This window comes from Rhynchophorus ferrugineus, unplaced genomic scaffold (assembly GCF_030347505.1).
Source record: "Rhynchophorus ferrugineus isolate W39M unplaced genomic scaffold, kcgeb_rfMv2 rfM3, whole genome shotgun sequence".
In the NCBI taxonomy this organism is placed as follows: domain Eukaryota; kingdom Metazoa; phylum Arthropoda; class Insecta; order Coleoptera; family Curculionidae; genus Rhynchophorus; species Rhynchophorus ferrugineus.
Genome location: NW_027472582.1, coordinates 63327109 through 63352611, shown reverse-complemented (window position 1 = coordinate 63352611; position 25503 = coordinate 63327109). Strand labels below are relative to the sequence as shown.

The window sequence follows — 25503 nt, the reverse complement described above, 5'->3', positions numbered from 1 at the left end:
AAGAGACCGTTTAGAGAAGGACAACTATACTTAAAATGAATTACAGTTCACCAAAGTGACATCATACATTTCTAATTTAGTGTTTTCTTGTTTTTAGGCAGCAACATACTTATGTCCAGCTATATTCCCGTGGGTTGACACAGGACCAGCCACGGAGGAGTCGGGAATGTTTGTGATGAAGATTGTGGGAATTCTCTATATACTCATCATCATTTTCGATCTCATTGTCGTTTACGGAATGGAAAGCATGAACACTGCCACAACAGTGTTTATCTGTCTATTTTTATTCACCATTATTGCTCTTTTGCTAGTGATATCTAGAAAACCACAAAATAGGTAAGCAACTTTATTATTATTTTAATATATTAACATATATTAAATAATATAATTTGATAATATATATTATTTATAATTATATTATATTATTATAATATATATTGTTTATTGTCCACTAAATTTTCCGAAATAGCGTATCAAGACTGTGTGTATATACTTTACATAACAATAGTTTTTCATTCAATTCATTCAATCATGTTCGGAATTTATAACTTTTTCTTTTGAATTACAACATGTATTTGAAAAAAATCTGCCAAACCCATGAAACTTTCGAAAGTTCAAGCTTAGATCAAGCTTCGTCATACTGTCGATTTTGGATTCAGTGAACATTAATTATTGAAAGTTTAAACTTGATCTTTAAAAACTGATATTAAATGTCTTAACAAGCTTTAACTGAATAGTAACTGGTTTAACATGGTCATTGGAATCGGATAATAGGTGTCTTAACATAATAGTTACAGCAGGATTCAAGAGATATATTAAAAATCTTTACAGCCAGTTAATAAATATTTTTCTATTAATCTATTAGAATTAATTAATGATTATTATAAGATTTATATTATATATATATATATTATATACAATTATATATTATAACTCTCTTGACATATAGAAGATCGCATTTGTAAATGATCTGCTGTACAACTTATAATCTAAATCTTATTCTAGATACGATTCTAACTTATTTTAAAGTCTATCCTAACGTTTTCTTATACTAGAGATTATTAAATCTCACTCTATGTGTCTATTAATCAGTTCGTACTGTCATCGTGCACATTTAACTGTTTGGCGAGTGCATTGGGATGCACTACTAGTCTTTCAGAGTACTTCGCACTAACAATTCGAGTCATACTCGTTATGGATTCTAAGGGGATATCGCGCTGAATCAGTTTGTTCGAGACGTAATATGGGGCATCGATGATGACTCGCAACACTTTATTCTGGAACCTCTGGAGGATAGCTACGTTAGATTTGCTAGTTGTGCATCACATTTTAATACGATAAGTCCAAATGGGCCTAAGTATTGACTTATACAGTAAAACCTTCTAATAATAATTTAGATTTACGCCCTATCAGCCAATATATTTGGTTTAGTTTAAGCCCAAACTATTTGCGTTTTATCACCGTTTTTTCTATGTCAAACGTCGATCATTATATATTCTCAGATATTTGGCTTTGTTTGCTTGCGGAAATTCATGATTATTCAATTTTACTGAGAGGCATGTTCTTCTACAAGGAATGAATATCACATGGGTTGATTTTGTTTCATTTGCTTTGATACACCACGTTTTCAACCACAATTCGACTTTGTTAAGATGAAGTTGGAAGTTCCTTGTGTCTGTTATTGGATTCTCGTGTGATGATAAAACCGATGTATCGTCAGCAAATGTTTCAACAGTATTTTTTTTAAGTCGGTAGGTCAGTTGTATACAACAGATATAATAATGGACCAACAACACTTCCCTGCGGGAGACCCGAATATATTGGGTGTAGGTCGATATACTCGTCACCCTATTTGACAATAAAATGTCTATCTGTGAGATATAATTTCAGCAGTTGAAAGCGCGTATGGGGCAAAAGCTTTTACAATTTAACATGCAGTTTCGTGTGCCACACCTTGTCGAAAGCCTGAGATATATCGAGAAATTAATAAATATAAATGAAAATCTATTTGAAAATAACACTACTTTAATAAATTAAACTTTCTCAATATAATTTTCGTTATATTCGTGATATATTAATAACAATATTGTTATTTTATAGGAATACTTTACTCTTTATGACACCAGGTTTGCCTTTTGTGCCCGCTATCGCAATCACAGTCAACATTTACCTGATTTTAAAGCTTTCGAAGCTCACCTTGGTCAGATTTACCATCTGGATGACTCTGGGATTCATAATGTACTTCTACTACGGGATCAAGAACAGCACTCTGGAAGAGAAAGCTGATGTTGACGGCAATATCGAGCTGACGGTCACCGAGCATGAGAAAACGAAGTTCAACAACACAGCTTACAAAGCGGATCAAAGCATATTGTAAGTTTTTAATATGAAGTATTCGACTTAAAATAAGTACTAGTTCTACTACTGTGATTAGAAAATTGTAATTATTATATATTTATTTTACCGCCTACAGTGTAACCTCCTTTCAATATAATATTTTCCTGATATAAAAAGTTTAAATGCACAGTTCCTAAAGTCGTTATTAAAACCATCTTCGAATCGCTTATAATCCCCTCAAACGATGTCCTCGAAAACTTTTTTGAAGTTTAGAAAATAACCAGAAATCTGGCAGCGCTAAATCAGACGAATACAGAGGGTGCTGAGTAATATCATTTGAAATTTTGTAGGCAAAATCGCGTATCAACAAGTTTTGGAGTTGTCACTTGACGGTTTCTCCTTATTGACTTGCTTGACGTTGTTCTTATGGGTAGATGTTGAGGGACAATATACCATTCAAAAACATTTGTTCACGATAGAGCATCACCAGCAAATCATTTTTAAATATTTGGAAAACAAAAAAATAATTAAAAATAATTAATACAATTTTTATTTTCACTCGTATTAAAAATCAAAAAAAAAATACTGACAGAACACATGTAAATCCCAGAGAGTAGTTAAGGTCCTACCAATATAGCAAAAAATCTACTTCTGAAATTTCAGGTGGTGTTAAACTTTAAAATCTTGCTATTTTTGATCACAGTAATATTTATACAAAATGATGCACTTTTTACTGAACAAATACAAGAAAATGTTATTAGCTACTGTCGCTATAATCTTAAAAATTTACACAGAGAACTGTTAAAGCCTACCAACCTAACCAAAAACTATATATAACTTAGATGTATTTAAATGTATAAATATTAGCATTGAAACCTATTGACTGAAAACAGTCGAAGCAGTCGATAGTCAAAAAAACAAGCGACTGAAAATAGTAATTACTATTTTCAGTGAAATGCCTGGTTCGACTGTTTTGTGCAATTCGTGATATCAGACGAAGAGGTACGAACCCTTTCCTGTATAAATTGTAAAATTGTAAAAGAAGAAAGGACGGAGATAATTGATTGGAGTAGTTAATTTTATATGTGCTTATATTTTCCAACGGTAGTATAAGCGAGACGGAGATGTACATATTCCTCCACGTACTAATTTTAAAAAAGAAAAAGAAAAAATAATTACAGAATACTATTAACAGGCAATTTATAATTTCACTTTAAACAAAGAAGAACTACTTTTATATTTGAATGTAGTGTGGATCTGTTGTAAAAAAATGTTTTATCGTAGTTTAATATGTTAATTGCTATTTTTAAATAATATACTATAAGAATTATAGACAATAAAATAGAACTTAAACAAAACCTAAAAACTAAAGATGTACAGTAACTATAAATACTATATAATAATTAAACATATACCTAATCATAAAAAAAAACTATTTCATGACATAATTAAAAATGATCGCGCAATAACTACATGAGCTTTTTAAATAAAGTAAATGCTTTATTTATTATTGAACGGAAATATTTTTTAACAAAAATCGAGGGAGTAATGGAAATATTGCCCTAAAAACAGTCAAAAGTATTTTAGTATTTATCATTCACAATTTTAATTTTTTTACCCTATTATGTAACATTAACAATCTTGAAAAACATCGTTTTTGCTGCTATATTAATAACAATATGTTATATTTTACAAGCAAATAACATATATTATATGTAAATCTATATAAGCATAATTAGGTACATTTTTGTCAAGGTCGCGGGTAGGACGATAGAAAAATTTAAAATGTTAAATGAAAAAAATGAATTAATTTTGTTTAATATTACACAATATCTTACCAGAGGCATCGAAATAACCCAAACAATATGATAACGTAGATGTAATATTGTATTTTGATATAAATTAACTGGCTCAAAACTTATATTGCAAGTTAGGAAAATAATTTATTCAATATAAAATTAATTAAAAAATGTAAACATTTTTAAACACAAGTTTTATGTTTTATCAAAAATAGCAGTTGATTGAAATTATTAATTAAATAAAACATTTAGTAAAACCACCAAACATCGTAGTCCGAGCAAAATCTTTGCACTGTATCGCTCAAAATAAAACAAATGCCATGAGGATTAATCAGATGTCATCTTTGAGAATAAACGTTTGATGCTAAGGAGTGACGTATAAATACTTGGACTCTAAAGCCAGTCAAGTTCCGAAAAAACAACAACAAAAATCGTTAACATTAATGTTTTGGAATATAAACTGTTAAAAAATAAATTCGGAATATTATAGTAATCCTGTGCGCTAGCTACATCTAATAATTAGTTAGAAAAACTTGTTTTATAATCATTTCTCAAAACGAGCATATGAAAACCAACATAATATACAATATTTTTAATCTCTAAAGACCTTAACTCTAATACTAGTAATGAAAGCGTCTACAATGTATTTGTTATAGCCAAGATCAGCCAACTTATGACTGGAATCCAAATACTACATGGGATCACACACCTTCCTGGGCTTTACCTCAACAGTCTCAAAACAATTCATGGAATCAGCCCCAGTATCAGGTGGAACAGCAATATAATGTTGAAACCAACAATACGAGGTATTTATCTGTTGAAAATTATCCAGCAAAATATAGACCAGCTTAAAAAATAAGTGATTAAACATAATTTCATAAATAAAATAAACCACTACCAATAAATAAACCCACTATTTATTAAATCACTTTTATTTACAGATCATATTATATTATTTATTTATTTTCAGATCCGTAATTAATAAAGGACAAGGTGTTTCTCGCCCAGCGCCTCCACCTAAACCTCCTGGCGGACACACTTCCTCAACCTCTGGAAGTAATTTGTTCATAAACGACCCTACGGCTTTTCCCACCTGGGACGATTAGTCATGTTACCAGAAGGAATCACGGAATATGATGCTGAACAAAGTTTTTGTTAATCTTGTTGAATATTTTTACATTATAGGTAGTTTATGGCTTCAGTAATTGTAATTAAGTATTATAATTAATTTAACCACACAAGATATAATAACTATATATACATAACAGGTCGCATCGCAACTTAAAGTTTATAAGCACTTCCATTTGTATGTATTATACTTCTTGTATATATTATTTGAAAACGGATGAAATCTGTGAAATGAAGAGACTAATTTACTAATTTCCAGAATATCTAACTTATTATTATTAAATTAACAATATTAAGAGATTTGCTTCCTTTTCATCAAAATGCGGGACAACAATTATTGAAGCCAACATGATATAAAAAGACGTATGTTAAAAAACGTATATTTAAGAATATTTTACCAAAGGTTAGTTATATATTCAGGACTAAATAGTGATTTAAAAACACTAAGCTAATAACTAGATAGGATATCTAATTTTAAATCTTAGCATTAAGTAAATAAAAACCTTGTAAAAATACGGTTAAAATTTTGGCTTATTTTGAACAAGTGAATTTGTAATATACAGTTTATTCAAAGTTTTTTTAGCAATGCATCATAGATATTTAAGCGTCGAAATATTGCAGTATTGCCGAATTAACTCTGAATTTAAATTCACTTTGGCTTTGAATACAAAAAAATATAATTTATTTTAACATTATAGTAAATCTAATACATATATTATCGAAGGACTTATAACTACAATTAAGACACTGCTATAATAGTTTGTAGGTTAGATTTGTTTTGTTTACATTTAACTCTTTTCCACACCATCTATGAGGTAGAGTTTCTAGGCGCGTTTTTTTATGTAGTGGTATACCCCTGGAGGCCTAATCCACCTAATTAACAATTGTATATCGGAGAAACGTATTTTGTTTTCATTCGAGAGCGTATTTACTTTTTTGGTTTAGTTCTTGTTTCCTTCAATGGTGTGTTTACTTGTCAAGTCATCTTGGTATCACTGTACATTTTATTTCTTCTGCTACTATCTGTGTACCCCATTCTTCATTAAATTAATCACTGAATTATGTCTAATGCATTTACCATATCTACAAAACAGTTAGTATTCCTTCTCTCCTTATATGTTGTAACCTAATACCCATGTTTAATTTTGAACAATTATAATCATATCTGTCTGGAAGTTCTATTAAACCTCTCTGACGGTTATATTTACATCATTTAAACCCTATGCCCTGTAAGAGTGTATAAAAGGAGGTCTTACATCCCTCAAAAAGCTGCATGTCCCTAATTCTTTTATGTATACTTTTCAGACAGACAATTTTCTCTAAAATAATTTTATTGAATTAGTTTATATCGACAAAATAGTTTGTGTACTTACTGTTCTTATACATTTCGTATATCAAGATTCGTCACCCACTTTGTATGTAGTCGGGTTTTCTTGGGTGAATCTAACGTATTATTCTTCATTTTGTAAGCGATGTTATTCACAGTACCTACACTAATGTTTAGAGTGGCAGCAACCCGCTAAAAAACATTTTAAATAAAATTGTAGGGCATAATGATAAGAGATTTTAACTCTTACCTATAAATTACTGTGGCTGTATAATTAACTGTAGTTTTATAATGTTAAAATAAATTGTATTTCATAATATTTTTGTTCAATTATTTTATTTAGATTAGAATTTTTTATATCAAAGACAAACTGAATTAAAACTCAGAGTTAATTCGGAAACATTGCAATATTTAGGCGTCACAAATATCCATGATGCATTACTAAAAAAAACTTTGAATAAACCATAAACTATTATTAACATTTACCACACTATTTCGTTAGCAAATTTAAATACAAATATATTGAATCCTATGTATACATAACATGTATCAAGACATAGTTACTATTACTTTAAATTATATTTCATCTTATGAACATTTGCAGTAAATCCACTCTATAAACATATAAATTGATACCTAAAACTTAATAATAACCGATTTGTTTTCATGAACTCTTTAATACCAACAACACTATTGCCAATAACATAATTTAGAAACGCACTCTCTATTAGTATTTATAATATTTATTTCATATCTTGTTTAGTTTATACAATTTACTTAAAAGTTAATAAGCCAAACATATCTACAATATTAATGACTAAATATATTCCAATTAAAGCATAATTTAAACTCTCAGTAGAAAGGCATGAGGAAATGATTTCAAAAATTACATTTTCAAGAATCAATTGCTAAAATTGGCTTATTAGATTTTCACATTATGTAAATTGTATCTTTTCAGCACAATGTATAATAAACATGATAATTTGGAAATTGTGATACTAATTTTATATTTAGAAATGGTTTGTACAATAGACTTTTAGGTTTAGTGGTGTGCAAATAAAAACTAAATAGGATAACATTAGAAAATATAATAAACTTATGAACTTGTGGTTTTTTACAAATACAGGGTGGATATTAAAATATATTTAATCACATGTGCGCACATATCTAATAAGTTTAAATAGTTGTCTATAAACCATAATTTAATAAAAACATAGACACAAAATGTATTTTATTAGTATATTTTGTACGGTGGTACGGTATTTCCTGTAAACATTACTTTTAAAAATGGTAACATGTATTAATCTTGTTAAAATGGTGAAGGAAATTTCTTTTTATAAAATAATTGACTTTTATATGTTATCAGTAATGTTTGCAAATATTAATAACATTTTAAGTACAAACACTTTTATTTATAACTAAACTATATAACTTCCCATTTATTACATATCATACAATATGCCAAAAATAATTTGTTAATTTAAACTCTTATTATTATGACACCCTGTATATTACAGTAATGCGCACATTTTAGTTGTTATTTTAATTATGTATATTTATGTAAATAAATCTATAAATATACAGAATTGAGAATATTCCGAATCAAATTTGTTTATTTCCTGGTTATTTCTTTAAGAAGAATGTAATACTTTCTGAAATATTGATTATAATTACCCATTACTAAGGTCACAGATATTAAACACTGAACAGGAATTTTAATAAAACGAAAATATATTTAAATACTACATATAAAACTTATTTACAATTGTAAATCCAAAAAGAAAACATCAAGAGGTAATCCAAAAATTGTAGTCTTTACTTATATAATATATCCCACTACATGAAATATATTATCTTACACTGATACAAACAGTAAATCATTTAATATAGATCCACAATATCCAACTAGTTCATCCAGTTCAAACAATCAGTTTGGACTTAAATTTATTGAGTTTTAAAAGGTAATGGGACCAGAAGAATGACATTTAAGACTACAATTTCTGGCTTAACTTTTTTAGATTAATAATTATATTGTCTACTAGAATTGTAAAATTGTTGAACTAATATAAACGGTAAAATATTATACAAGTATTATATTGAAAAGTTGTTGGACGTGTATAAACAACGAAAATCTGTTAATTCCATGTTTATACATGTAATATATTATGGTAAATATTTTCTTTTGTATAAAATAGTTATATATATTATATATATTGATGTTCTTCTTCCGATATTCTCTAATTATAATATAGATTTAAGTTTTAGATAATTTAAAATGTTCATAAAACTACCAAATAATCGAAATAAAATTAAACATTACATTATTTAATTCAACAGGCAAACTTTTATTTCTAGAATATTTCCGTATATTGGTGAGTGCACTTGGTAACTGTGTAAAGACAAGAAATTATTTTCATGAACACATTCAGGTTTAAATCTATTTAAAATTGTTGTGAAATTAACTTTAGAAATTATTCATATAATACTACATACAGAATTTCATTGTATATACTGCTTATTTAAAGCGAATCCATAATAAATTAAATGACTTTACAGAGATAATGGTTGTCTTTAACACTATTATATTATGATAATTGATGGAAATGTTATTCTTTTTAATCCAAATATTTTCATAATAAAACAAGTAAAATTATATCTCGAAAAGTTTTTACTCTCACACAGAGTATCAAAAATTAATAAATTGATAAATGATAATAAAATGAATACAAAATAAAAATTGTTTGATTAGTTTATAAAGCATTACACACTTATATATTTGAAAATACTTCATCATTCATTTCATCACCAATATTTAATATGTTTCAGATCTTGGATAATTATTTTATTTGATAGTTCATAATACATTTATAACTTTAGATATAGATACGTCAACTTGAAGATGATTGAATTTTCTGTTAACAAGTTAACTTTTACTTATCTATAAAACTTACTTATAAGATTTTTCTTAAATATTATGTATTTGATATGATTACTTTTAGGTTTATAAAATAACATTTCCAAATGAACAAAAAAGTAGCTTGACAATGATGATAAAAAGCAAGGACATAAAATCATAAAAAAATGTATAGAAATCAATTTTGGAAAAAAGTTATGGTTTATTTCGACACATTATAATAAATTTTTTATCATATACCTTTCAGTGCCATTACAAAGATGTATATATGTAATAATAAAAAAATATTATTTACTATAATTATAAAAATACTAAACCTACGTAAATGACAAGGATTATATAAATGCTATTTTTAAAAGTTGCTAATTATGTATAAACTACAAAAACTTACTATGTCTATGTTTTACACATAATATATTTATAACTATGATTAATATATTTTGTTAAATATTTATATACACTTGGTATAGTGTCATTTAAACTTTAAGATAATGATTTAACATAATGCTTACGGAATGTAAACATAAAATTCAGAGAATGTTCCTTTAAAAGGGATAAATATTATGTAGTTAATTCAACAGGTGATCAAAATTGAATAGCAATTTAACGTATTTCTGTAAATAGGCGAATGCGCAGGTTACTGTCCGTATAAAATAACATGAAATGTAAAAATAACATAAAAGTTTCAAGATCAGTATATGACTGTAGTTTTCGCTATCTTAATATCTTTTTAAAAGTTTTTTAATTTGTTCAATTATTTTATTATTTTCATTTATATGTATCAGAAAAATGCAACCATATATACTACTCAAAAACATGTATATAAGATTTACTTAATTATATTTATATAGCTTCTTTAAAAAAATTCTTGGTGAGTTTATTACTTTTAAGTTAAAATCCATTAAAATTACTTTACGAAATATGTTTGGGTTTATTGAATTAATTCATTTTTAGTTTGGTAATCCACCATATTTAAAATTGGCGCGAAATGTTACCTGTCGACATAAAGCATCACGTGACCCACGCTGTCCGCCATTTCTTCGAATAAACAACGACCCGGAAGGTTGGTGAAATCGTAGTGAGCAGTTTGTGTCGATATAATACATAATTAAATTTATAAAATGTCTGAAGTTGAATCAGTAAATACAAATAATGCTGTAAATGAAGAAAACAGCCAAGTAAGTAACGTAGTTATTTTATTATAACGGATATTTCATGAAGCACCTAAGCAATGTGCACATAATATTCAAGTGCTGTTAGACTGTGAATTTTTTTGGCTATGCTTGTAGCCGTATCTACGTTATAACGCAATTCCCATTAATATAATAGTACATTCTAAACAAGTAATGACATTATACAGTAAATAACTAATTTCTTTTAAGTGTTTGCTGTGTTTTTAATGAATTTTTCAAACGTTAAAGTTGACGTAGGTTATTAGGGTTATGCATGATACCTTATCAATCTAACAGATCACTTTAAAACGTTTCAAAAATGGGAATTTCAATATGTACGCTGCGTATTATGAATCAAGGTATAGACGTACGTTTGGCGCGACTTTCCTCTTCTCGATGTGGTAGATTTCTTGAAAGTCATGTCGTAGTGTAAATGTTTACATTTTGGAGGGAAAATTTAAGAGTGCCGGCTTTAAGTTCAGTAGCTTCTAATGCTAATAAATTATTAAAATAATTGTTTCAAATTATTATTGGGTTGTATTTTTTAGTTTAGGCAATATAAATAATTAGTTACATAGAAGCAATTTTTATGAATTACATTATCAAACAAAATAAATCTAGTGTTTCTAATTAATAAGATTTGATGTAAATTATTTATATAAAGAAATAGATCAGGATTTTTTTTCAATACATTTTTATATTATAATTTACAGAATGAGAAAATCCCTAAGGGTAGGAAATCAAAATCACCTAGGGTATCAACAATAGATAGAGCTCGAGAGGAAAGTGAAGCAATAACCAAGGTTAGTTTATATCTATAAATTTCTCTCCATATATTATGATCTACTGATAAAATTAATAGGTATATTTCATAAGTTATAAATCATTAACAATATATAATCATGCAACAATGTTAATAATAAGATCCCCAAGGTTAAACAAAAAAGGTACTGTTATATTTTTTACTAAAGAATTGCTGTTTCATATAATTTTGCTGTCTTTTTGAATCTACGTAAATATTTATTTTTTTAGGGTCTTGATACTCCGCCTGAAGGTCGTAGAATGACACGGTCTGCTGCTAAGGGAGCAACTGCCACTCCACCTCCACCAGCTAAAAAGGAGCGCAAAAGCAGTTCCACGCCGGCAAGCGGTAAAGGTAGGGGTAGACGCTCCAAAAAGATAGCAGCAGAAGAGAGTTCAGAATCACAGGATGAAAATAAGGTAATGTTTCGAGATATGTTTTATATGATTAATAAATAATTTAATTTGCAGGATACAACCGTAGCGTCTGAAAGTGAAGAAAAACCAGAAAAGGAAACCCCACAAAATGATAGTGATTTAACAGCTGAATCATCAGAAGCCAAATCAGAGGAAGAACCAATGGAAACAAATTCACATGTTGAAAAAGATGAGACTGCAAATAATAATGCTGTTGAATCTACCAAAGTAGGTTTTTTTTCTGTTAGAATGGAGTAGTGTTATAATGTAGCAATGACATAATGTTTTGTGTTTTTCAAGGAACCTGAAGCTACAGAGAATGGCGCGAAAGAAGATAGCGTAGATGCGCCGACGTCAGAGGATGAGAAAAAAGAAGAACCCGCAACCAGTACGAACAGTGACTCAGTTAGTGAAACAGCGGCGCCGGAAGAAGCTCCAGCCAGTGAGGCTCCATCAACAGAAGCAGACAAACCAGCTGAATAAGTGTGTGTTGTATTCTTTCTAATAATATGGTAGGTTAATATTAAATACAATGGTAAAATAAGGTTTGTGGGAATAAATTTCTGTTTAGTTTTTGACATACCTGTATAGAGTGCTGTTAAATTTTGATATTACTTGACAAACCCTACGGATACATTTTTAATTAACGATATTGAACTCTAAAATTTTGACTAAAACAATTATTTATTTCCACATGAAATCTATCAGACCTGGCTTGTTTTACTGCTGTATGAAAATTTAAGAAGTAAATTGTAATATTCCTAAAACATTTATATAATTACAGACCATTTCTGGCCATAATTTTCATAGATTTTTTTTTGTTATCAGCCTTAGAGGATTTAAAATTTTTCATAAGATTTTTCTTATATATATTATACGTATAAATATTCTTGGAAATTAATGGTCGAAAATGAAATTAGCAGGTGAGAGTTTTAATTGGGAGAAGAATAATGTCACAAATGATCTGTTAATGCTGAGCATTGTCATATAGGAGGTATTTAATAAAGTGTAATTATAGCCTTAGAATTTTATAATGCAATCAAATGTAATTGATATGTATATCAATACTATGTACTTTTGTTTGTAATTTTACATCTTAGTAAATACTTGAGTTTTGATTGAAAATCTGACACTTGTTTTTTTCCAGAGAACTCTCTCATGTTGTGGCCACATTTTTAAAATATAAAAATTAGGTTCTCGTGAGTTTGTAGTGGGAGTGTGGTATAAACAAATATATGGATGTTAATATAGAAATAAAGCTATGTTTGATATTATTTTACCTGTTTTCCTCAATAGCACTGAAAATATATTCAAACATGATGATCATTCTGTATTATCATCTGTTCCGTAAGATAGAATGTTAGAAGCTAAATGATAATTTTATGTTTAAATCCTAAGATGAGTCGAGACAGTCCACCGTCAATCCATTTGATGATCATAGATTAGTATCATTCTTTTGTATATTTGTTCACTTGACGGTTACTGTCCTGGACAGGGTTTTAAGTTTAACATTTCCAAATATCGATTCAAGAGACAGAAAAAGTGCAGTACATATTCGCATATGTACCTGAATCTTCATCTTATTCATTGTTCATATTTTTTGATAACAAATCACTAGTGTATCCATCGAGTCAAATCAGGATAATCGTAGGAAATAGTTTTTATCAAACGTTTTGTTATCAGAAAATATCATCACCTACATATTTTAATGCAGTTGATATTTGTTCCCCCATTTCTTGTATATCATTGTATAATATAAGGTTCCCATAGTAAATATTGTAAAAATTACAGTTAGGTTTTATTGTATTTTGTAACTTCATTGGCACCAGTATGCTTCATTTCAAACTAATAGCGTAATTATTGTAGATACAAATTATATTTTATTCTAAAACGTGTACAAGACCTATAACTATCATCTCATCATTTCTAATCGTAGAGTAATTTTATAAATCCCCCTTATACATAGGGAACGGCACTATTGGAAACCAATTTTGAGTACATATATTTCATTTTTTTGTCACTGAATCGAATAGTGATCTATGTAAATAGTATTGCTAGAAATGTTGTTAAATACACTTTTCTAAATTTAAACTCGGAGTTGATCTTCAACAGTGTATTTAGGGCTGCTGTATTAACCTTCTTTTATTATTGAGGTGTCAAAATATTTGTTTCTAAATTGTTCCATTCTTTCCTTGTATTTCAATGAATAATGTTTTTTTTCTATATCTACCAGTTTGTTTTCTTTAAATTGTTTTCCTTCTAAACGGCTGCACTAAAATAGACTTCAGATATTCTTAAAAAATAATAGTCTTATAAATTGTTTGTATTTTTATAGAGTTAGTAATATATTTTATTTTCTTCAAAATGAAGTTTAAAAAGTAATGTCTTATTTTATATTTATGTAATAATATATAATATACGGTTGACTAAATGTGAAAAATAAACTTTTCATTAGACATTTGATATATTTAATCAATACCTGAGATATAGTTTAATAAACTCAGTTCATTCAAAATGGTTCAGTCGCATTAATTCAAACTCTCATTAAAATAAGGCCCTTTATGCTCAAGTCTATTTAGAAGAACAAGTTTTAATGAATAAACTGGTTAATTCGTTATAAATCCATAGTCGGCGCTTCAGGAAGAACGTGCTTCTCGGTCAATACGTTGCAGTTGGTATCGCAAAACTTCTATTACGAATTATTTATTATATCTTCACAAAGTCGCCGCAACCATTCTGGCCTGGTTACTCTCTTATTTCTCAGTTCGCTGTTTATTATTTCTATTACTATTACTCCCAAAAAATCGATTTCGATGATGTTCTGCATCTCTTGGAATTTCTTTCTCAACTATACACTCATTATCGTATCTTAATCGTGTAAATAACTTTTTAATACGATTCTGAAAAAAAGCACGCAGAATTTACCTTAAGCAAGTCCTAAGCCTCGGAGCCACCCATAAAAGTTGTCAAAAGAAGCGTTCTAAATTGTTCCATTCTTTCCTTGTATTTCAATAAATAATGTTTTTTTTTCTATATCTACTAGTTTTTTTTCTTTAAATTGTTTTCCTTCTAAACGGCTGCACTAAAATAGACTTCAGATATTCTTAAAAAAATAATCGTCTTATAAATTGTTTGTATTTTTATATTGTTAGTAATATATTTTATTTTCTTCAAAATGAAGTTTAAAAAGTAATGTCTTATTTTATATTTATGTAATAATATATAATGTACGGTTGACTAAATGTGAAAAATAAACTTTTCATTAGACATTTGATATATTTAATCGATACCTGAGATATAGTTTAATAAACGCAGTTCATTCAAAATGGTTCAGTCGCATTAATTCAAACTCTCAGTAAAATAAGTTCCTTTATGCTCAAGTGAATTTAGAAGAACAAATTTTAATGAATAAACTGGTTAATTCGTTATAAATCCATAGTCGGCGCTTCTCGGTCAATACGTTGCAGTTGGTATCGCAAAACTTCCGTTACGAATTATTTATTATATCTTCACAAAGTCGCCGCAACCATTCTGGCCTGGTTATTCTCTTATTTCTCAGTTCGCTGTTCATTATTTCTATTACTATTACTCCCAAAAAATCGATTTCGATGATGTTCTGCATCTCCTGGAATTTCTTTCTCAACTATACACTCATTATCGTATCTTAATCGTGTAAATAACTTTTTAATACGATTCTGAAAAAAAGCACGCAGAATTTACCTTAAGTAAGTCCTAAGTCTCGGAGCCACCCATAAAAGTTGTCAAAAGAAGCGTCAGAACTCGCATTACATCACTGATTATAATATTTCCTTTATTATACAGGCACCATCTTACAGAAGCAAAAATTCCTACAGCTCGGCCTATTCTACTTATTACTTTAGCGGCAGGTGCCATTTTCTTTTCTTGGACCACTGATCTCAACTATTTATTTTAGCCTTTTATTTATGAATCCTTAAGCCTTGTGCATCTGGAGTGCAAACTATATTGTGAAAGAATGCTTCAAGCCTCAACATCGGTATCAGAAAACCTCAGATTGACCATGGAATTTGTAGCATCATATTGAAAGTTATATCTCTTCTTAAATACTTTACACTTACATACATCACTATGCTGAAAATTAGTAAAAACATAATTTTACTGCATCCCTAGTTCGGATCTCAAATGTACTCGCACACAGCTTCAAAACTGTTCAGTATATACATTCGAAATCAGAAGAAAAATTAATAAAAACCACAAATGGACGTGTTTCACATCCAATACATCACTCCGTAAAATAACAGAGTAAAAAAATCTTATCTACATATCGAAGATTTAGTCCTAATCTTGCGTGCTCTTGTTAACAAGTTTTTTTACAAGCTCACTGAAGTCTTATTTGTATAATTTTCATAAATTAATTAATTGTAAGACCATAAAAACAAATGAATTCATTTAACTGTTAGTAAGTATTTTTGTATTTAAACTGTCTTAACAAGATAAATTCATATATTTAAAACAATTATTATTTCCATGAGTCATCGATAGGAATAAGTCGTGGTAGAAAAGCTTTCTCCAGTTTTATTAAAAATTTTACACGTGACCGAGCTCATATCTATTATATGTCGTCTAATTTCCATCAGTTGTTGGTAAGGTTCTCCAGTGATGCTTTTCATTAAGTTGGTGTAGCTCAAAATAGATAATTACAAGCTGATCCCACCAGATGCAGCTTCTTTCCACTAATATTCAGTTTGGCTGTAAAACTTGCATTTGGGATTGCAGTGCATCTACCTTTCATCCCTGCCTCGTTTCAATGAAATAAAACATTTCCAATGATGCTTAGAGTAGTAGTTTTCACAAAAATATAATTCGATGATCATGATATAAGTTTATTCAGAATTTAACTTCCTTGTTTTTTTTTCCACCATATCTAGGGCTTACATATTTATGTCTTTTAGAATACTAGTTATTTAATTGCACTATCTTTTTAAAATAAATGTAATAGAAGTTTTAATATAAATATATCTTTCTAAAATAATAAAATATTTAAATAAAATAATAAAAATAAATAAAACAAGTTGGAAACCAAAATATATTGAATTAAAAATTTTAGTACAGTATTAAATAACATAGGCATTTATTTACACTATTAATTTCAAAATATTTACAGTAACAAAATATTTCTATATTAATTGAATTGATACAAAGAAAAATTATCATGTTAAATCTGTTACTTAAGAATAATATTTACTCTATTAATTACAATAACAACAAACCAATTACAAAATATAATCAAATCTTAACCTGGAATACTATTTATTTGAAGAACATATTAAATAATAAAATTAAATTCTATTTTAGTGTTTTAATGAGAAGAGGAATATTTAAACCCTCGTTTGTTATGAGTTTATCTTTTACATATTCCAACTCTTCAAACATAGAAGTATTAACATCTAAAAACAAAACAATTATTAATGATCACTAAAAGTATATTGATTTTAAGGTCACACCTATAATTTTTCTTTCCTTTCTGTTAATTGTGAAATCTAAAGTTTTGGAATCTTCTTTAAAAAAGAAAGTCACTTGAGCAACAAAAGTATCAGGAGAAGGCTGTTCTGTTCTAGATATGTTCATTTTAAAGTTTGTAGAATATTTTTTAACAGCTTTTGATAACATTTTGTTAGTAATATTTAAATCTTCAATATCAGTAGATTTACCTAAAAATATCAATGTTTTTTATTACACAATTAGGAGATTACTAGATTATATTCATACCTTCATCTAATTCCTCCAGTTTCTTTCTTAAAGCTTCAATAGCTTTATCCAACCGGTTTATGTCTTTAATTGCTTTAATTTCCCTTTGTTCTAATCTAGCCTTTTCCATTTGTTGGGCTTTGAATATATTTACAAGCTCTGAATTAAAAGTAAAATTTGGATCAAATGATGTTAAAGGAGTTTCATTTCTTTCGTTTATATTTATTAAATTTTGTTTGTCTTTCCACTTTTTATCAAGAGATTTTATTTCTTCCTTCAATAACTTATCTCTTTCAGGTAAATCAGAGAAATTTATATCCTTAGTGTCTACAAATGATATTATGATATAAATAGTATTATATTATGTTTCTATGTATCTACCTTCAATCATATTGTGACAAATTATCTATACATTAGAGCAATAATAAAATTTGATTAAAATATTAGTTAACTTAGATCCTAATAAACGTTAAAATTTTCAAATAAGTGAGGTTAGTTGGTTTTTTAAATTTAGCCATTTCATTGGTTTGTTTAAATTGTCTATATTAAAAATCACTTCCTTAATATTCATTAAAAATTCAAATATTTATTTTGAAGATATATGTAAATTGCACTATATGGAATATATTCTCAATTTTTGTAATTTTAGTAGAATAAAGCACATCATAAAATAGGTATCATATTAGTAAATTATTGTACACAGAAGCTAGAAATAAAATATTTAATACGATTTTATAAAATAATATTTGCCATTATGCAGTAAGTAATTTTAATGTAAAAGTTAAAAATAATATATTTATACAAAATTTGGCAACCATAACAACACGGAGAAATGCTGGTTGCCTGTATTAGAGATAAATTTATGTTTAACATTTTTAAAAAAATTCTTGTATATTTATTCTTTATTATAAATTTATTCAAATAAATAACCGCAAATAGAAAAAGTAATGTGGTAAACAGAATATCATTTTATTAGGAGCATCTGTATTGATTAGACAGACAACTGAACTTCTAAAAACCAGTTCCACCAAAGGCAACAAACAAAACAGAAAATATTTTGAACAGTTGATGTCGAGATGGCGTCGAGTGTAGATGTTATGTTGTGACGTTTTCTAATATAAAAATTTGATAAGTTTAAATTATCGCGGTAGTTTTTGGTTTATTAAATCTATTAATTTTAAATGTTAATATTGTTACTACATATTTAGCTACTCAAGTTGGACATTGATTTCATAAATATTTTATATATTGTGGTAAGTTGATAGAATTATCCAAGAAATTAAATAGATCTTAAGCAAGTTAAATTACAATTTTGAATATATATCTGGAATTGTAAATAAATATGCATTTTTGTTTTAAAAAATTTACCAATTATAATTATGTTTATTTTTATATATTTTTTATTATCTTAATTCTGGGTTCTGAACATATTTTAATGGTAATATTAAAAACAGGTTTTTGATTGGCAGATCAGCATCAAAGAATGCACTACAGAAATAATGTGAAATATTTTCTTTGTTTTTATTATTACTTATATCAGAGCCATAGAGGCTTTTGAGTTTTAGAAAATTAAATATATATTTGTTGTTAAATGTTACAGTATCTGAGTACAACGAGTGCAACACTTTTAGTTTTATATTGGTTTATTTATTGTATGTTATCAATTATATTATGTCCTTTGGTTAATACAATACATATTTATATATATGCTTTAATATGTTTTTACTGATAAAAACAAATATATAGTAGAAAGCATTTTTTTTGTTTTGATATAGGTTTATTTATTCTATGTTAACTATTACTATTGTAATCATGTCCATTGGTTAATGCAATATATATATATATATATATATATATATATATATATATGCTTTGATATGTTTCTACTGATAAAAACAATTATATAGCAACAAACTGCATAAACAAACTGATTAATTAAAAATGACTGAAATGATATTTACTGCTAAAATGATTACATTTTTATATTTAAAATTTAAATTGAACTTTTGTTTGCTTATTGACAATAAATACCCAAAAACAGATAATTATAAGGATTTTAAATTGAAATTAGAATAGTCCAATGGGCATTTAGGAATTTGTAGATACTGGTCTGTATATTATTACTGGTTTGTCTTGTAGGTTTTCTTTATTTTTTATATAAATGGCGTAACAAAAAGCCTGTTTGGTAGATATTTGTTAAGAACAATAGTTGGTTTGTCAATTGAACATTGATAATAGCATCTAATATAATAAAAATAGATATCCTATGTAGTGAATCGATTTTATATTTTATCTAAATATTGTGCTGGTGAACTACTGCAAATGTCCACTGGTTATTTTAATTGGTTGATTGTATTAATTACCATATATTCAAATGTTTAATATGGCAGATATTAAACTTTCTTATGTTTTCCAAGGCATATCGCTTGCTTGTTATTAACCATTGTTTTATATTTATTTTGTTTTGATTGTTTTGTCTGTTTCGGCAATTTTTTATTAGTGAATTGAAGATAAAATCTATTGAGGATTCAATTAAGTATTATTTTAAATGATTCGTATTACGATAAATATATTATTATTCTCATTTTAAATAATATTTCTTGAGTACTTTCTTCATCAGTAGCAAGTATTATTTACTACTGTGTTTTGTTTAATACTTGTCGCTCCAAATCAAGGTTAATTTCTTCCTAACACTGTCAAATCAAATGTAAGTATTTTAACATATCGACAGATGTATTTAGTTATGATGTTATGGTATTAGTTGATGTCGGTTTGACTTAAAAATTATTGAAGATACTTGTGAATGTATATGTCACGATTATTGTACAATGATGAACAAAACATATTAATTGATTGTTAATCCCTGATTTATCTATTGAATATTTTTCCATAATTTTGTGAGTTTAATAAAAAATTATTTATTATTAGGGTAAACCTAGTTATTATTATATTTTAGCTATTTTGTTGTTAAAATATACTAAGGCTCTGGGTTAATTTTAATCTATGTAACTATGTTGTACTTTTTATCTATATTATCAATGTTCAACTGCTTATCTGTCATTTTTCTACGGCACTTTAATAAATGACAATATCAGTTAAAACAAAAGTAGTGATGAAACTTAAATTGTGGGATGTACATAAATGCTTCACAAGTCTTCCAGATCTAGTACATGTCAAGAAAGCGAAAGTATCTCAATGCCGTTAATTTTAAAACTAAATATTTGCTATTATTGCTAAATATTAAATTGATATTAGTTATATCAAAAAGAATTCCAAGTATTATTCAGATCTTTGTTTTTATTAATCTTGTTGAACTTCAACAATCTGCCTGTAGGAAATAAGTATTATTATGTTATTTCCGTTATATAATATAACTATCCTGTAGAAGATCGTTTCAGTAAGTGATCTGCTGTACTTATAATCTAAATCCTTTTCTAGATATTATTCTAACTTATTTTAAAGTCTATCCTAACTTATTCTAAAGACTATTCTAATTCATTCTAGAGATTATTAAATCTCACTCTATGTATCTATTAATCAGTTCGTATGGTAGTTTACGTTTAAGTCTATGCACTACACTGTCATCGCGTTCATTTAAATGTTTGGCGAGTGCAGTGGGATGTACCAACAGTCTTTCACTACATTTCAGGACAGCTATGTTAGATTTGCTAGTTGTACTACACTGTCATCGCGTTCATTTAAATGTTTGGCGAGTGCAGTGGGATGTACCAACAGTCTTTCACTACATTTCAGGACAGCTATGTTAGATTTGCTAGTTGTACCCCACAGTCCAATACCATAGGTCCAAATGGGCCTAACTATTCACTTATGCAGCAAAATCTTGTTATCAGCCTATCAGCCAATACATTTGGTTTAGTTTAAACCCAAGCCGTTTGCATTTTGTCGCTATATGATTTTTCCATGTTAAACCACTTTGCTCTCTACTACACGTATTTTTTATTCTACTATATACACACAATTTAGCTTAACACCCACCTTAGCCTATTTTATTATGTATATATTTTATTTTAAAACTTTTTTTTGCTAAAAATCTAAGTTTGATTTGTTTTTATAATTTTTAAGAAGTTTTTTTGTTAAAAATATTTTTGAATAAATTAATCATATGTAATTATAATTTTTTACCACTGTTTAAAAAAGTTGCAAGACGACTTCTGATTTTTTTTATTGGCATAAAAAACATCAAACGATTTGTTCTAATTTAAATATCATAACAAAAAAAGCTCTAGAACAGTTTATTTGAGTGAGTCACACGTACCGGCCAAATTTACAATGGGTCATAGATTCGGTCCCCTTAATGCAAATACGGTTGCTTCGCATTTTTCAGAAGGCTCATAAAGATGTCAAAAATCCTTAACGTCGTCTGCATACAGCTAGGGGGAGTAGAGTAAAATATAATTGGTGTGGCATCTCACTGGGCTACCCTATCGGTTAAAAGGTTTCGGTTGGTTGTCGCCTTTTCCCATGCAGTAAATAGTTCAATGTTTTTTAAAGGTAAACGTATACTATGTCTTTTTTTCTTACCATCTAACATTATTTTTGGACCATTGGGATTTGCCTGCCGTGTTTCGCGCGATACGGTCGATAATACGGGGAAATAGCACCAAACCCCTTTTCATCGATTTTTTATATCTATAAATTTTTTTTACAAAAAAAATGAAGCGACTTCAAAAAATAAATAAGGAAATCACTAAAAAGTAAAAACTAATCAAACTTAGTTTTTTAATACAAAAGAAAAGTTTTAAAATAAAATATATAAATAATAGACGTTGTAATAACTAAATAAAAATAAACAGAAACCTTATTTAACATATCTACTACACTTATTATATAGTCTAGTATATACACACGTAATTTAATACCTACGTAAATCTATTTATCTATTTACAATATTATTTTTAACTAGTTAGAAGTCGGTGCCTATGATTAGTGCTTAAAAGGCAAACTGAACAGTTTCTATTATCCCGCTTCCCCCATCAGATCCAGACTAGGTTTTAATGGAATCACCTCGGAAGAACACTCTTTCGAACAAAAAAATAATTTTGAAAATCGGTCCACAATTACTCCATCAATCAGAGAACATACATTAAAAAAATATCTACAGCTGAACATAAAACCTCCTCCGATCACGTGGTATAGGTATCGATACCGTAACTATTTGTATCGAAAGATAAGTTTAATAGAGGATTGAATAATAAACCGAATAAATACGATACTAAAAATCGAATAATATCAATAAAAAGGTAATTATGATTTTGGGGATACATTCAGCAAGTCTGATCAAATATGTGCTATCATCATATGCTATAAGATCAAAAAAGAATAAACATATTATTAGAACTTCAAGTATGTAAAACCCGTACCGTTTCAAAAAATGAAGTTATTAACGGTTTTATTTGTTAAGTAATTTGTTAAAATTATAAACGATGCTATAAAAATGATGTAATACTAGTTTGATGTCTTCTTTAGTAATAATTACATTACAGCATTTAAAATGTTAAAATGGCATATATTATCTAGATTCAACATTATTAATTAACTTATAATTATTTTAGTGATCTAATAAATATACCTTATCAGACCGGAGTTCCATACTTTAAGTGACTTTTTACAATATATTTTTCATATTTCATATTTTGTAAAATTTAAACCAATTATATATCAGCCATCAATGTCAACTACCTAACAGGTCAACTGAAAAGTCCCCACCCTGACACCTAGGTGGCGCTACTAGAATTAAATATATATGTTTTTTAGTTAGCCCTAATCCTCAAAAGATGCGTGTATAAATTTGACAGCTGTCGGATCATTAGTTTGTGAATTATAGCATTTTGAGTGAAACAACTTTTGTTATTGTGAAAAAAATGGGATAATAAGGAATTTCGCGTGTTGATAAAATATTGCTTTTGGAAAGAAAAAAATACAGTTGAAGCAAAAATCATTAAGGATTGGTATGCTAAGTTTAGACATGGTGAAATGAACACCGAATGCGGTGAACGCAGTGGACGCCCAAAAGAGGTTGTTACCGACGAAAACATTTTAAAAAATCCACGAAATAATTTTGAATGACCGTAAATTGAAATTGAATGAAATAGCAGACACTCTAAAGATATCAACTGAACGTGTACATCATATCATTCACGAATATTTGGGTATGAGAAAACCCGCTCCAAAGCGTGGGAAAACGCAAGAGTCGGCTGGCAAGGTTATGTATTTTGAGATGCACACGGAACACAAAAATTCATGAAGTTGGCTTCGAATTGATTCCTCATCCACCGTATTATCCAGATCTGACCCCCAGCGTCTATTTCTTGTTCTCAGATTTCAAAAGAATGCTCGCTGGGTACAAATTTTCGTCGAATGAATTGGCGATCGCCGAAACTGACGCCTATTTTGAAGCAAAGGACAAATCGTACTACAAAAATGGTATCCAAAAGTTGGAGGGTCGCTATAATCAGTGAATCACCCTTGAAGGGAATTATGTTGAATAAAAAAAAACTAATTTTGTCGAAAAAATGTATTTTACTATGGTAGGCTGGGGACTTTTCAATTGACCTGTTATTTCATTTTTTAAAAATTTAAATCAATTATGTACTAGTCATCAATGTCAACTAACTACCTATTATCATGGCCTTTATAATTTTTTTCTTTAATTAATTGTATTTCAATATTAAAATTATGAGCAAAATGAAACATCTACGGCTTTTGAAAAAATCTAGTTTTCCTTAACTAATGGCTCTAACGACATTCTTACTAATTAAGAATATTTCTTTAAATTTTCTTTCAAATGACCAGAAGGGTTACTATCGTATCAAGCAGCACATGTCTTTTTTTCATTGCCAACTTTACCAGCTAATGATACATTTAATATTCATTCAAATTTTTATTTGTGTATTTTCCAAATCTCAATAAATATGTTTTCAAATAATGAATGCTAACAACTTATATTGTTTATTTTTTTTGTTGATTTTTTATTGAACAAATGTCCAATCTCTTGACCAAAATATCCCCTTAAATTGTAGATATTAATGTTAGGTATTAATGATACCTATACCTAAATTTTTATAATAGAACATAATTAATTGATCTCATATAACCAATCATTTATCTACGTGTCCCACCGAAGTAAACACAGTATAGTCTATTCAATAAAACAGCCAATGCACGTCATGAAAATTTATGACGTCAGCACGCAATGTTGCCGCATTAACATAGAATTTTGGTTTGCAACGTTTGCCGGTTTCTAACTTCTTATTATTATCGCTGTTGTTTTCGAATACATTTGTATACATTTTTTATACTTAAACGTCTCGGGGTTGCCAGCTATTCGTTATCGTGTTCTAGTTGTCGCTGCTGGCCCGTGTTCAACATCTGGGATTATATTTCTGGGTATTTTGTTGACCATTATTCCACGATGTAAAATTCGATATGCTTCAAGGTCACTACACATTTGACAACAGGTACTGGTCAACTCTACCAACAGAAATCGAATTTTATAGACTGATAGCATCTTGGTTCTATTTATCTAATAACATGAGGAAGGAAAATCCGCTTTTAGTTTAAGACGGATTTTACTATTTTACAAACTATATTTAACAAAGTATATTCGACGTTATCTATAACATGCATTGGCTATATTATTGAAGGCACTATATAAGTGTTTTCTTTATATATTTTGGTAACATATTATTTGGTAGCTTTGGCATCAAGTTAATGTCATCAAGTCAAATGCTTACTGTAACTGTAAATTAATTTAAAAGGATATTGAATCGATAACATAAATTACACTTTATGCTAATACTTTTTCTTATTATGTATTTTCTTTATTTAGATTAAATAGTATTGATAAAGGAAGTCTAACTT

At 28.1% G+C, this 25503-nt stretch overlaps 4 protein-coding genes and 1 long non-coding RNA gene across 7 annotated transcripts in view; 3 read left to right on the top strand and 2 right to left on the bottom strand.

Annotated features, from left to right (window-relative positions):
- The window catches only part of LOC143193160 (solute carrier family 7 member 14), a 166937-nt gene extending 158012 nt beyond the window's left edge, over window positions 1–8925 (top strand). Inside the window, exons 13-16 of the mRNA XM_076399171.1 lie at window positions 98–336; window positions 2101–2373; window positions 4793–4942; window positions 5107–8925. Of these exons, the coding sequence (XP_076255286.1) occupies window positions 98–336; window positions 2101–2373; window positions 4793–4942; window positions 5107–5242 (798 nt within the window). The 3' untranslated portion in view covers window positions 5243–8925. The remainder of the gene's footprint in view (window positions 1–97; window positions 337–2100; window positions 2374–4792; window positions 4943–5106) is intronic.
- A 1602-nt stretch (window positions 8926–10527) lies between these two features.
- Window positions 10528–14351, top strand: LOC143193716 (uncharacterized). 2 transcript variants are annotated; one of them, XM_076400036.1, is made up of 6 exons: window positions 10537–10683; window positions 11391–11480; window positions 11710–11898; window positions 11950–12123; window positions 12196–12407; window positions 13043–13153. In XM_076400036.1, exons 1-5 carry the CDS (start codon window positions 10627–10629, stop codon window positions 12376–12378), a joined length of 693 nt encoding a protein of 230 aa, XP_076256151.1. In that variant the 5' UTR covers window positions 10537–10626; the 3' UTR covers window positions 12379–12407; window positions 13043–13153. The 2 variants fall into 2 exon arrangements, with proteins under 2 accessions (XP_076256150.1, XP_076256151.1); XM_076400035.1 differs by having other exon boundaries at window positions 10528–10683; window positions 12196–14351.
- Window positions 14352–17089: 2738 nt separating this feature from the next.
- On the bottom strand, window positions 17090–18133 carry LOC143194099 (uncharacterized). The gene is made up of 4 exons (XM_076400669.1): window positions 18004–18133; window positions 17644–17949; window positions 17379–17585; window positions 17090–17321 (listed from the first exon to the last, which is right to left on the bottom strand). Exons 1-4 carry the CDS (start codon window positions 18011–18013, stop codon window positions 17221–17223), a joined length of 624 nt encoding a protein of 207 aa, XP_076256784.1. The 5' UTR covers window positions 18014–18133; the 3' UTR covers window positions 17090–17220.
- A 550-nt stretch (window positions 18134–18683) lies between these two features.
- Window positions 18684–25503, top strand: part of alpha-Man-IIb (alpha-Mannosidase class II b) — a 214902-nt gene continuing 208082 nt past the window's right edge. The window contains exon 1 of one of the 2 annotated variants that reach the window (XM_076399168.1): window positions 18684–18875. The gene's annotated coding sequence lies outside the window, so the exon portion shown is untranslated. The remainder of the gene's footprint in view (window positions 18876–25503) is intronic. The other variant, XM_076399169.1, reaches the window with a different exon arrangement.
- Window positions 18690–22614, bottom strand: LOC143193159 (uncharacterized). Its single transcript, XR_013004953.1, has 4 exons — window positions 21405–22614; window positions 20793–21299; window positions 19850–20398; window positions 18690–19800 (listed from the first exon to the last, which is right to left on the bottom strand). It is a non-coding gene; the product is annotated as an uncharacterized LOC143193159 (long non-coding RNA).

Coding starts and splice junctions, on each gene's coding strand:
- LOC143194099 (XM_076400669.1), bottom strand. Junction 17,586..17,643: donor ACTGGAGGAATTAGATGAAG/GTATGAATATAA, acceptor TGATATTTTTAG/GTAAATCTACTGATATTGAA. Junction 17,322..17,378: donor AAAGGAAAGAAAAATTATAG/GTGTGACCTTAA, acceptor TTTTGTTTTTAG/ATGTTAATACTTCTATGTTT.
- LOC143193716 (XM_076400035.1), top strand. CDS start 10,627: ATGTCTGAAGTTGAATCAGTAAATACAAATAATGCTGTAAATGAAGAA. Junction 10,684..11,390: donor TAAATGAAGAAAACAGCCAA/GTAAGTAACGTA, acceptor TATAATTTACAG/AATGAGAAAATCCCTAAGGG. Junction 11,899..11,949: donor AATCACAGGATGAAAATAAG/GTAATGTTTCGA, acceptor TTTAATTTGCAG/GATACAACCGTAGCGTCTGA.